Here is a 13,860-nt window from a genome sequence, read left to right on the forward strand (position 1 = left end):
TTCACCATGCACCTCTCCACGTGCATTCACCATGCACCTCTCCACGTGCATTCACCATGCACCTCTCCACGTGCATTCACCTCGTGTTAATGTCTTTGGTTGATGTTATCTACATCATAACCTCATTTGTTACCTGTCTGCATTTTTCAAACCGTTCGCAAGTGGGGATTATGATTGTGTCTCAACTGGCATCTTATTCCTTATGCAGTGCACTACGTTTGACCTGAGTCCTATATAGAGAATAGGTTAATATTTGGGACACACACTACAACTCAACATGGAATTCATATTTCCGAATAAGGCCATCTCATGTCACAAGAATGCAGTCTGTCTCTAGCTGTGTTTTTTACATACACATTTCCCCCTGCAGGCACGCTTGCTTGTCTTACCTGAACGTTTCACATTAATTATTTACAACCTGAATGTTTCACCTTGTTTTCTCCATGTCTATTTTTTTTATCCATCATTGAAGATATAGTACCTTTAGTTCTGTCATTTCACATAGATGTACATTACCAGTCAAAAGTTATTACAGACTTACTCATTCAAGGGTTTTTCTTTATTTGTACTATTTTCTACATTGTAGAATAATAGTGAAGACATCAAAACTATGAAATAACACATGTGGAATCATGTAGTAACCAAAAAAGGGTTAAACAAATCCAAATATATTTAATATTTTACATTCTTCAAAGTAGCCACCCTTTGCCTTGACAGCTTCATGAGGAATACTTTTCCAACCGTCTTGAAGGAGTTCCCACATATGCTGAGCACTTGTTGGCTGCTTTTCCTTCACTCTGCGGTCCAACTCATCCCAAACCATCTGATTTGGATTGAGGTTGGGTGATTGTGGAGGCCAGGTCATCTGATGCAGCACTCCATCGCTCTCCTTCTCAATCAAATTGCCCTTACACAGCCTGGAGGTGTGTTCGGTCATTGTCCTGTTGAAAAACAAATGACAGTCCCAGTAAGCACAAACCAGATGGGATGGCGTATCGTTGCGGAATGCTGTGGTAGCCATGCTGGTTAAGTGTGCCTTGAATTCTAAATAAATCACTGACAGTGTCACCAACAAGCACCCCCACACCATCACTCCTCCTCTACGCTTCACATTAGGAACCACACATGCAGAGATCATTCGTTCACCTGCTCTGCATCTCACAAAGACACGGCGGTTGGAACCAAAAACCTAAAGTTTGGACTCATCAGATCAAAGGGCAGATTTCCACTGGTCTAATGTCCATTGCTTGTGTTTCTTGGCCCAAGCAAGTCTCTTCTTCTTATTAATGGTGTTTTTTAGTAGTGGTTTCCTTGCAGCAATTCGACCATGAAGGCCTGGTTCATGCAGTCTCCTCTGAACAGTTGATGAGATGTGTCTGTTTCTTGAACTCTGTGAAGCATTTATTTTGGCTGCAATTTCTGAGGCTGGTAAACCCTAATGAACTTATCCTCTGCAGCAGAGAGAACTCTGCTTTCCTGTGGCGGTCCTCATGAGAGCCAGTTTCATAACGTTTGATGGTTTTTGTGACTGCAGTTCTTGACATTTTACGGATTGACTGACCTTCATGTCTAAGGATCCGTCCCTTTTTTTCAATTTTGACCTAAATCCAAATATAACTGCCTGTAGCTCAGGACCTGAAATAAGGATATGCATTTTGTTAATACCATTTGACAGGAAACAGTTTGAAGTTTGTGGAAATGTGAAATGAATGTAGGTGAAAATAACACATTAGATATGGTAAAAGATAATACAAAGAAAAAAACATGTGTTTTTGGAATTTTTTTGTACCATCTTTGAAATGCAAGAGAAAGTCCATAATGTATTATTCCAGCCCAGGCACAATTTAGATTTGGGCCACTAGATGGCAGCAATGTATGTGCAAAGTTTTAGACTGATCAAATGAACCATTGCATTTCTGTTCATTGTTGTATTTAAGACTGCCCAAATGTGCATAATTGGTTTATTAATAACTTTTCAAGTTCATTACTGTGCACTTTCCTCAAACAATAGCATGGTATTCTTTCAGTGTAATAGCTACTGTATATTGGACAGTGCAGTTAGATTAACAAGAATTTAAGCTTTCTGCCAATATCAGATACAGTGGGGCAAAAAAGTATTTAGTCAGCCACCAATTGTGCAAGTTCTCCCACTTAAAATGATGAGAGAGGCCTGTAATTTATCATAGGTACACTTCAACTATGACAGACAAAATGAGAAAAAAAAATCCAGAAAATCACATTGTAGGATTTTTAATGAATTTATTTGCAAATTATGGTGGAAAATAAGTATTTGGTCACCTACAAACAAGCAAGATTTACGGCTCTCACAGACCTGTAACTTCTTCTTTAAGAGGCTCCTCTGTCCTCCACTCATTACCTGTATTAATGGCACCTGTTTGAACTTGTTATCAATATAAAAGACACCTGTCCACAACCTCAGTCACACTCCAAACTCCACTATGGCCAAGACCAAAGCGCTGTCAAAGGACACCAGAAACAAAATTGTAGATCTGCACCAGGCTGGGAAGACTGAATCTGCAATAGGTATGCAGCTTGGTTTGAAGAAATCAACTGTGGGAGCAAATATTAGGAAATGGAAGACATACAAGACCACTGATAATCTCCCTCGATCTGGGGCGCCACGCAAGATCTCACCCCGTGGGGTCAAAATGATCACAAGAACGGTGAGCAAAAATCCCAGAACCACACGGGGGGACCTAGTGAATGACCTGCAAAGAACTGGGACCAAAGTAACAAAGCCTACCATCAGTAACACACTACGCCGCCAGGGACTCAAATCCTGCAGTGCCAGACGTGTCCCCCTGCTTAAGCCAGTACATGTCCAGGCCCGTCTGAAGTTTGCTAGAGAGCATTTGGATGATCCAGAAGAAGATTGGAAGAATGTCAGATGAAACCAAAATAGAACTTTTTGGTAAACTCAACTCGTCGTGTTTGGAGGACAAAGAATGCTGAGTTGCATCCAAAGAACACCATACATACTGTGAAGCATGGGGGTTGAAACATCATGCTTTGGGGCTGTTTTTCTGCAAAGGGACCAGGACGACTGATCCGTGTAAAGGAAAGAATGAATGGGGCCATGTATCGTGAGATTTTGAGTGAAAGCCTCCTTCCATCAGCAAGGGCATTGAAGATGAAACGTGGCTGGGTCTTTCAGCATGACAATGATCCCAAACACACTGCCCGGGCAATGAAGGAGTGGCTTCGTAAGAAGCATTTCAAGGTCCTGGAGTGGCCTAGCCAGTCTCAAGATCTCAACCCCATAGAAAATCTTTGGAGGGAGTTGAAAGTCCGTGTTGCCCAGCAACAGCCCCAAAACATCACTGCTCTAGAGGAGATCTGCATGGAGGAATGAGCCAAAATACCAGCAACAGTGTGTGAAAACCTTGTGAAGACTTACAGAAAACGTTTGACCTCTGTCATGGCCAACAAAGGGTATATAACAAAGTATTGAGAAACTGTTGTTATTGACCAAATACTTGTTTTCCACCATAATTTGCAAATAAATTCATTTAAAAATCCTACAATGTGATTTTCTGGATTTTTGTTCCTCAAATTATGATGATAAATGACATGCCTCATCTTTTTAAGTGTGAGAACTTGCACAATTGGTGGCTGACTAAATACTTTTTTGCCCCACTATGTCTATGTCCTGGGCATGTTTTTGGTTACTACATGATTCCATATGTGTTATTTTATAGATTTGATGTCTTCACTATTATTCTACAATGTAGAAAGTAGTACAAATAAAGAGTAGGTGTGTCCAAACCTTTGACTGGTACTGTATGTATGTATTTTTCATCTCTATTCTTCCTTACAGATACACTCGTTTTCTCCGTGACTTCTTAGAGTCAGCTGAGAAGCACTTCATGGTGAGAATCCAGAACTATCTATCAAATGGATTGACTGGTATAATATAAAGAAGGTCCAGGGATAACAATTGTGTGTGTATACAGTGGGGAGAACAAGTAGTTGATACACTGCCGATTTTGCAGGTTTTCCTACTTACAAATTATGTAGAGGTCTGTAATTTTTAGTACACTTCAACTGTGAGAGACGGAATCTAAAACAAAAATCCAGAAAATCACATTGCATGATTTTTAAGTAATTCATTTGAATTTTATTGCATGACATAAGTATTTGATCACCTACCAACCAGTAAGAATTCCAGCTCTCACAGACCTGTTAGTTTTTCTTTAAGAAGCCCTCCTGTTCTCCACTCATTACCTGTATAAAAGACATCTGTCCACACATTCAATCAAACAGATTCCAACCTTTCCACAATGGCCAAGACCAGAGAGCTGTGTAAGGACATCAGGGATAAAATTGTAGATCTGCACAAGGCTGGAATGGGCTACAGGACAATAGGCAAGCAGCTTGGTGAGAAGGCAACAACTGTTGGCGCAATTATTAGAAAATGGAAGAAGGTTAAGTTGATGGTCAATCACCCTCGGTCTGGGGCTCCATGCAAGATCTCACCTCGTGGAGCATCAATGATCATGAGGAAGGTGAGGGATCAGCCCAGAACTACATGGCAGGACCTGGTCAATGACCTGAAGAGAGCTGGGACCACAGTCTCAAAGAAAACCATTAGTAACACACTACGCCGTCATGGATTAAAATTCTGCAGCGCACGCAAGGTCCCCCTGCTCAAGCCAGCGCATGTCCAGGCCTGTCTGAAGTTTGCCGATGGCCATCTGGATGATCCACGGGAGGAATGGGAGAAGGTCATGTGGTCTGATGAGACAAAAATAGAGCTTTTTGGTCTAAACTCCACTCGCCGTGTTTGTAGGTAGAAGGATGAGTACAACCCCAAGAACACCATCCCAACCGTGAAGCATGGAGGTGGAAACATCATTCTTTGGGGATGCATTTCTGCAAAGGGGACAGGACGACTGCACCGTATTGAGGGGAGGATGGATGGGGCCATGTATTGCGAGATCTTGGCCAACAACCTCCTTCCCTCAGTTAGAGCATTGAAGATGGGTCGTGGCTGGGTCTTCCAGACCCAAAACACACAGCCAGGGCAACTAAGGAGTGGCTCCATAAGAAGCATCTCAAGGACCTGGAGTGGCCTAGCCAGTCTCCAGACCTGAACCCAATAGAAAATCTTTGGAGGGAGATGAAAGTCAGTATTGCCCAGCAACACCCCCGAAACCTGAAGAATCTGGAGGAGTGGGCCAAAATCCCTGCTGCAGTGTGTGCAAACCTGGTCAAGAACTACAGGAAATGTATGATCTCTTTACCAAATATTAAGTTCTGCTTTTCTGATGTATCAAATACTTATGTAATGCAATAAAATGCTAATTAATTACTTAAAACACACAATGTGATTCTCTGAATTTTTGGATTTTTCTTTCGATTCAGTCTCACAGAAGTGTACCTATGATAAAAATTACAGACCTCTACATGCGTTGTAAGTAGGAAACACTGCCGATTTAGCAGGTTATCAAATACTTGTTCTCCCCACTGTGTATATATCTATTTATTACACACTCACACAGTTTTTCTTGAATGTATGTGAACCCTGCAGGGCTGGTCATTCATTTAGCTATAAAAAATGTCAATAAATGTAAAATCCTTATCTAATCTCCAATTTGTAATAAAAACATTCCAAGTAAATGACAGATCATTTACATTTCTGTTAACAAAAGTGGTTTATTTAACAGAAACTCAGATTTGATGGGTGAAAAAAACATGAACCCCTTCAGTCATAAGCTTGTGGCACCTCCATTAGCAGCGATCACTTGGAGGAAACATCTCCTATAGCTAGTAATCAGTCTCTGACATCTGTTTTCAGAGATTACAGAACTCAGCCAATTGAGTAAGGTTCGAGGGGTGTCTGCCATGAACTGCACGCTGCAGGTCCTGCCACAGCATCTCGATTGGATTTAGGTCAATCCAAAACACATTCTTTGGTAGATTTGCTTGAATGCTTTGTGTCGTCGTTTTGTTTGGAAGACCCATTTTCGGCCCAGCTTTAGCTCCTTGACTGATGGCCTGACGTTCTGTTCAAGAATCTCCTGGTATACCTCGGAATTCATTGTCGTACAGGTCCAGAGGAGGAAAAGCAGTTCCAGATCTTGACATTCCCAGCACCATGCTTGACTGTTGGGATAAGGTTATTTTGGTGGTAGGCAGTGTTGGGTTGTCGCCAAACATAGTGGTGTTGATTGTGAACAAAAAGGTTAATTTTGGACTCATCAGTCCAGAGAATGGACTTTCACAAACCTTCAGGTTTGTCCAGGTGGTCTCTGGCAAAGTTAAGACGGGCGGTTTGTTTCTTTTTTGACAGCAGAGGCTTCTTCTTAGCAACCCTCCCATGAATGGCATTTCGATTTGGTGTTCTTCTTATTGTTGAACCATGCACAGTTACCTGAGATGCAGCAAGGGAGATGTTATGTTTGGGTTGGCTTTTACCTGATTTCTCATTGTTTTTGTGGCACTTGGGGATATTTTGGAAGGGTGTCCACTTCTAGGCCGAGTTACTGTCATGTTAAATGCTTTCCATTTGTAAATGATTTGCCTCACATTGGACTGATGGAGCTCAAATCATTTTGAGGTGATTTTATAGCTTTCTCCAGACTGTTGTACTCTCACTATCCTCGTACTAGTTGAGTATCTGGAGCATCAGCATTTATGGGTTCGATTACAGGCTCAGAATGGCAAGAAACAAAGGCCTTTTTTTCTGAAACTAGTCAGTCTATGAAGGCTATTCCATGTGAGAAATTGCCAAAAAACTGAAGATCTTGTACAACGCTGTGTACTACTCCCTTCACAGAACAGCAGAGTTGCAAAGAAAAAGCCGTATCTCAGACTGGCTAATAAAAAGAAAGACGAGCAAAATAACACTGTCACTTGACAGAGGAACTCTGCCTAGAAGTCCAGCATCCCGGAGTCGCCTCCTCACTGTTGACGTTGAGACTGGTGTTTTGCGGGTACTATTTAATGAAGCTGCAAGTTGGGGACTTGTGAGGTGTCTTTTTCTCAAACTAGACACCACTTTACTTGTCCTCTTGCTCAGTTGTACACTCCCACATTCTATTCTGGTTAGAGCCCGTTTGCAATGTTACTCAACTAGTCTTAAGAAGGACAGTTTTATTGCTTCTTTAATTACCACAACAGTTTTCAGCAGTGCTAACATAATTGCAAAAGGGTTTTCTAATGACCAATTAGCCTTTTTAAAATGATAAACTTGGATTAGCTAACACAACATGCCATTGGAACACAGGAGTGATGGCTGCTGATAATGGGCCTCTGTAGATACAGTGGGGTGAACAAGTATTTGATACACTGCCGATTTTGCAGGTTTTCCTACTTACAAAACATGTAGAGGTCTGTAATGTTTATCATAGGTACACTTCAACTGTGAGAGATGGAATCTAAAACAAAAATCAAGAAAATCACGTATGATTTTTAAGTAATTAATTTGCATTTTATTGCATGACGTAAGTATTTGATACATCGGAAAAGCAGAACTTAATATTTGGTACAGAAACCTTTGTTTGCAATTACAGAGTTCATACGTTTCCTGTAGTTCTTGACCAGGTTTGCACACACTGCAGCAGGGAATTTATTTGCACACACTGCAGCAGGGATTTTGGCCCACTCCTCCATACAGACCTTCTCCAGATCCTTCAGGTTTCGAGGCTGTTGCTGGGCAATACTGACTTTCAGCTCCCTCCAAAGATTTTCTATTGGCTAGGCCACTCCTGGCTAGGCCACTCCAGGACCTTGAGATGCTTCTTATGGAGCCACTCCTTAGTTGCCCTGGCTGTGTTTCGGGTCGTTGTCATGCTGGAAGACCCATCCACGACCCATCTTCAATGCTCTTACTGAGGGAAGGAGATTGTTGGCCAAGATCTCGCAATACATGGCCCCATCCATCCTCCCCTCAATACGGTGCAGTCGTCCTGTCCCCTTTGCAGAAAAGCATTCCCAAAGAATGATGTTTCCACCTCCATGCTTCATGTTTGGGATGGTGTTCTTGGGGCTGTACTCATCCTTCTTCCTCCAAACACAGCGAGTGGAGTTTAGACCAAAAAGCTCTATTTTTTTCTCAGCAGACCACATGACCTTCTCCCATTCCTCCTCTATATCATCCAGATGGTCATTGGCAAACTTCAGACGGGCCTGGACATGCGCTGGCTTGAGCAGGGGGACCTTGCGTGCGCTGCAGGATTTTAATCCATGACTTGTGTTACTAATGGTTTTCTTTGAGACTGTTGTCCCAGCTCTCTTCAGGTCATTGACCAGGCCCTGCCATGTAGTTCTGGGCTGAGCCGTCACCCTTCTCATGATCATTGATGCCCCACAAGGTGAGATCTTGCATGGAGCCCCAGACCGAGGGTGATTGACCGTCATCTTGAAGTTCTTCCATTTTCTAATAATTACGCCAACAGTTTTTGCCTTTTCGCCAAGCTGCTTGCCTATTGTCCTGTAGCCCATCCCATTCTTGTGCATGTCTACAATTTTATCCCTGATGTCCTTACACAGCCCTCTGGTCTTGGCCATTGTGGAGAGGTTGGAGTCAGTGTGTGTGGACAGGTGCAGTTAATACAGGTAATGAGTGGAGAACAGGAGGGCTTCTTAACGAAAAACTAACAGGTCTGTGAGAGCTGGAATTCTTACTGGTTGGTAGGTGATCATACTTATGTCATGCAATAAAATGCAAATTAATTACTTAAAAATCATACAATGTGATTTTTCTGGATTTTTGTTTTAGATTTCGTCTCTCACAGTTGAAGTGTACCTATGACAAACATTACAGACCTCTACATGCTTTGTAAGTAGGAAACCTGCTAAATTGGCAGTGTTATCACATAGTTCTCCCCACTGTATTCCATTTAAAAAATCTGCCGTTTCCAGCAACAATAGTAATTTACAACATTAACAATGTCCACAATGTATTTCTGATCAATTTGATGTTATTTTAAGACGACAACTTGCTTTTCTTTTAAAAACAAGGACATTTCTAAGTGACCAAAGTTTTGAACGGTAGTGTGTGTGTGTATATGTAGGTACAGTGGGGCAAAAAAGTATTTAGTCAGCCACCAATTGTGCAAGTTCTCCCACTTAAAAAGATGAGCGAGGCCTGTAATTTTCATCATAGGTACACTTCAACTATGACAGACAAAATGAGGAAAAAAAATCCAGAAAATCACAGTGTAGGATTTTTAATGAATTTATTTGCAAATTATGGTGGAAAATAAGTATTTGGTCACCTACAAACAAGCAAGATTTCTGGCTCTCACAGACCTGTAACTTCTTCTTTAAGAGGCTCCTCTGTCCTCCACTCGTTACCTGTATTAATGGCAATATAAAAGACGCCTGTCCATAACCTCAGTCACACTCCAAACTCCACTATGGCCAAGACTAAAGAGCTGTCAAAGAACACCAGAAACCTAATTGTAGACCTGCACCAGGCTGGGAAGACTGAATCTGAATCTGAATCTGCAATAGGTAAGCAGCTTGGTTTGAAGAAATCAACTGTGGGAGCAATTATTAGGAAATGGAAGACATACACGACCACTGACAATGGGGCTCCAGATCTCTAGAAACATCATGCTTTGGGGCTGACCAAACTAACAAAGCCTTTTTCTGCAAAGGGAATCCCAGGACGTGACTGATCATCTGAAGTTTGTAAAGGAAAGAATGAATGGGGCAAAATATAACTTTTTGTATCGTGTTTGGAGGACAAAGATGCTTTGCATCCAAAGTGAAAACCTCCTTCCATCAGCAAGGGCATTGAAGATGAAACGTGAGATTTTGGCTGAGTGAAGATGAAACGTGGCTTTCAGCATGACAATGATCCCGAACACACCGCCCGGGCAACGAAGGATTGGCTTAGTAAGAAGCATTTCAAGGTCCTGGAGTGGCCTAGCCAGTCTCCAGATCTCAACCCCATAGAAAATCTTTGGAGGGAGATGAAAGTCCGTGTTGCCCAGAAACAGCCCCAAAACATCACTGCTCTAGAGGAGATCTGCATGGAGGAATGGGCCAAAATACCAGCAACAGTGTGTGAAAACCTTGTGAAAGACTTACAGAAAACGTTTGACCTCTGTCATTGCCAACAAAGGGTATATAACAAAGTGTTGAGAAACTTTTGTTATTGACCAAATAATTATTTTCCACCATAATTTGCAAATAAATAAATTCATTAAAAATCCTACAATGTGATTTTCTGGATTTTTTTTTTTCCTCCCTCATTTTGTCTGTCATAGTTGAAATGTACCTATGATGAAAATTACAGGCCTCGTCTTTTTAAGTGGGAGAACTTGTACAATTGGTGGCTGACTACATTAAATGTACTAAAAGTAACTCAATTCATTACAAATTTCCATCCCATTCAATTGAAGTGAAATGTGATTCCAGGTGGGGCTGGATGTGCACTACTACGTGTTCACCGACCTGCCCGGCGATGTGCCTAGCAACGTGACTCTTGGTGTCGGCAGGCTGCTCAGCATCGTGAGCGTGCCGAAGTTCGACCGCTGGCAGGAGATATCCCTCCGCCGCATGGAGTTCATCCAGGTCACACTTTATTCATATTATTACTACATTATGAGTTCTTCAGTTTATTATTAATAACTATTATTATTAGTGGTAGTGGTAGTGCGGCAGGTAGCCTAGCGTTTAAGAGCATTGGGCCAGTAACTGAAAGGTCACAGGTTTGAATCCCCAAGCCGACTACATGAAAAATCTGTCTATGCCTTTGAGCAAGGCACATGACCCTAATTGCTCCTGTAAGTTGGTCTGGATAAGAGTGTCTGCTAAAGCTTATTTTAATAAAAATTCAAACCTTTATTTAACTAGGCATTAAATGACTAAATGTGAAAATTTAGTAGTATTGGTAGCTCCCTACAGATGTCCCAACTATCATCAAAATATCAACTGTTGATAATAGGCAACATATTTCTAGGGTTACAGTTAAGAGGTTATGCCTATAGGGTTAGTGCATACCAGTTGGTTTAAATATAGTTGACATTAGATTGTATGGACTGTGTATTTTTTTAATCATTTTAACCCTGCCTGAAAACCAAATTTACATCTGAGGACAATCAACTTTGATTGCTTGAAGTTCTACTGAACATCCACCAACCATCTACTTGGAAGCAGACTGCCATTGAGGATCACATCCACCGGGAGGCGCACTACATCTTCTGCCTGGATGTAGACATGAGGTTCCATGGCCGTGTGGGATCCGAGGTGCTGGGGAGACTGGTGGCCGCCATCCACCCCTGGTAATACTTATTTATTTACTTATTTAAAGGGCCAGCGTCCACCCCTGGTAAAACTTACTTAAACACTTAATAGTTACTTAAAGAGGAAGTAAATATTTTTTCCCCCTGTAACGTAACAAAATGTGTAAAAAGGGAAGGGGTCTGAATCATTTCCGAATGCACTTTATATACAAACATATGTGGAAAACGCCTCAGATCATTCTTATAACTGTAAAACAAATATGATCATATTTAGTAACAGTACAAATTAGTCCCCATTTCATATAACTGACGACAGAGCATTTTCTACCCAGAGTCCTCTGAGCGACGCAGAAACACCATTTGTATGTCTGCAGACCACTGTGACCACGAGAATTGTGGTTGTTTCAAATCTACTAAATTATTTCAGATTTTTTTCATGTTGAGAGCTCTAAATCCAGCTGGGAATTCCACAGCTAGATAGAACCACAATTGCTGAATTCGCTAGACTGTCCCCTTTAATATACAGTCTCCTAGGCTGGGCTCATCACTCAGAGGCAGTTTGAAATCGATTCTTTGTCTGGAAAAGGCGACACGGAGTGGCAACAAGATTTTTGATCTGTTGATGCTCTACAGATAGTCAAACTATCAAAAAATCTGTTGCTAAGCAAGGGTTGAGGTTAGGGTAAGGGTTATGTTTAGGGTGAGGGTAAGGGCTAAGATCAGGGTTAGGGTTAGTAGATAGTTAGTTTAAATGTTACTGATAGTACATTTGTAGATGCTCTACAGACTATCCAAATAAAGTTTTACCGTGACCTCAGTAAGGGTATGTTCCTGGTTAAATAAAGTAACAATACAAAATGTCTTGTATCTTGCAGGTTCTACATGTACCCCCGGAGCCAGTACCCCTACGAGCGGCGGGCTGTGTCCACGGCCTCTGTACCTCAGGACCAGGGAGACTTCTACTACCAGGCCAACATATTCGGAGGAGTGCTGGAGGATGTTCATAGGCTGACCAAGACGTGCAGGGAGAACCTGGAGGTAGGCACTCATGCACTCAGGCAGGCAAAACGCACACTCAACACATTCATACCTGACAGACAGTCATGCAGACAGAAAGGCATGCATTCCGAGACGTAAGCACAGACAGATGCACGCATGCAGGCAGGCATGCAGTCACTCACACTCTCCCCTATATCCACCCCTCCCTCCTCTCCACCCCCCCTAGGTGGATAAGTCTGTGGGTGTGGAGGCTGTGTGGCAGGAGGAGAGTCACCTGAACTGGTACCTGGTGAAGAATAAGCCCACCAAGCTGCTGTCACCTGAATATGTGTGGGACGACGCTAGAGGACGGGACACCAAGGAGATAAAACTCATCCGCTTCTCCTCTGTCATCAAGAACAAGGCAGACGTCAGGGAGAACCCATGAGATGCAGCCCATGCAAAACCCAGATATCTTTAGCTTAAACGGACAGATTTCGATAGCTTAAACAGACAGATTTCGATAGCTTAAACAGACAGATTTCGATAGCTTAAACGGACAGACTTTGATCGGGAATGTTTTAATATGCTAATTAGACTTCCGCCCGAGGTGATGACATTGACGCTAGAGTTTTACAGACTCAAGAGCTAACTATATTTAAGCTCTTGAGTCTTCCTCATCTCTGAGAACTGCCACAACAAAAGAATGATGTTCAAGACAACTGAGCGTGTTGTTGGTGCCCACCCTAACAGCGACATGTTAGCATCCTCTGATCTGTGAACAGTTTTTACAATTATTATGATGTGAAGCCCTTTAATACTTGTATTGACAAGCGCTATACAAATAAAGTTTATTATTATTATTATTATTATTAAGTTGACATTTTATACATGAAATTACATTAATTTCTCTGGCATCGTGGTCGTTGTGTCTGACATTGTCCAACCAGTAGCGGAGCTGCTTGAAAATGATGCATGGCCAACGGAATTCTGTCCTGATGTTAATGAGGTGAGTATGCGTGTCAATGGCTTTGTCTTGGGCTACTCAATGATGGACTTAGGAGAGCAGTTAACTGTTAGCTAGCTACTTTTTGTCACTGTGAACACCGACAACTCAAGGAGCGTTATTATTGCCTGTGAAATCATCTATCCTGTTAACTCTGACAAGGTTGAAGCACTTCTGACACCATGTTATGATCTTAGTCAAACATGACTGTACTGCGCAGCAGAGCACGAGCAAATGGCTCTGCTTCAAAATGTTAGTGATCAATTCAGTGATGCCCTGCCCATACCCTAGTTATTGATGAAAGACCAGGCACTAACCTGATGTATAGAGTTGGGGTCTGTCAGGGTCAGGGAGCAGAGCTCCAATAGGGAGGGACCATCTGTATAACGGTATACCTGTTTCACCTGTGTGCTAAAGTTACGTTCTAGCCATAGAGAATGATAGATAGCTCTAGTGGCCAAAAAGCCAGTGTAGCAACGGCAGCGCCATTGAGGGCTCCCACCATGCTTCCACCATTTTTAAGTAGTCAAATGGAAGGAGATATTCAACGAGCAGGTGTCCACATACTTTTGTGTGTTAAATGGCTTCATTGCCAAAAACTCGAACTCTCTTTAATACGGAGGAAATTACAGTCATTGGAGCCCATTACAAAATTCG

General features: G+C 42.1%; 1 protein-coding gene across 3 annotated transcripts in view; it reads left to right on the top strand.

Moving 5' to 3' along the window:
* LOC112230697 (globoside alpha-1,3-N-acetylgalactosaminyltransferase 1-like) overlaps positions 1-13,063 on the top strand; it is a 55,149-nt gene extending 42,086 nt beyond the window's left edge. For all 3 annotated transcript variants that reach the window (XM_042311369.1, XM_042311367.1, XM_042311368.1), the window contains 5 exons: positions 3,839-3,890; positions 10,393-10,548; positions 11,134-11,258; positions 12,095-12,257; positions 12,445-13,063. In XM_042311369.1, coding sequence (XP_042167303.1) covers positions 3,839-3,890; positions 10,393-10,548; positions 11,134-11,258; positions 12,095-12,257; positions 12,445-12,645 — 697 coding nt within the window. In that variant the 3' untranslated portion in view covers positions 12,646-13,063. The remainder of the gene's footprint in view (positions 1-3,838; positions 3,891-10,392; positions 10,549-11,133; positions 11,259-12,094; positions 12,258-12,444) is intronic.
* The last annotated feature ends 797 nt before the right edge of the window (positions 13,064-13,860 follow it).

Source organism: Oncorhynchus tshawytscha, linkage group LG33 (assembly GCF_018296145.1).
Source record: "Oncorhynchus tshawytscha isolate Ot180627B linkage group LG33, Otsh_v2.0, whole genome shotgun sequence".
NCBI lineage: Eukaryota > Metazoa > Chordata > Actinopteri > Salmoniformes > Salmonidae > Oncorhynchus > Oncorhynchus tshawytscha.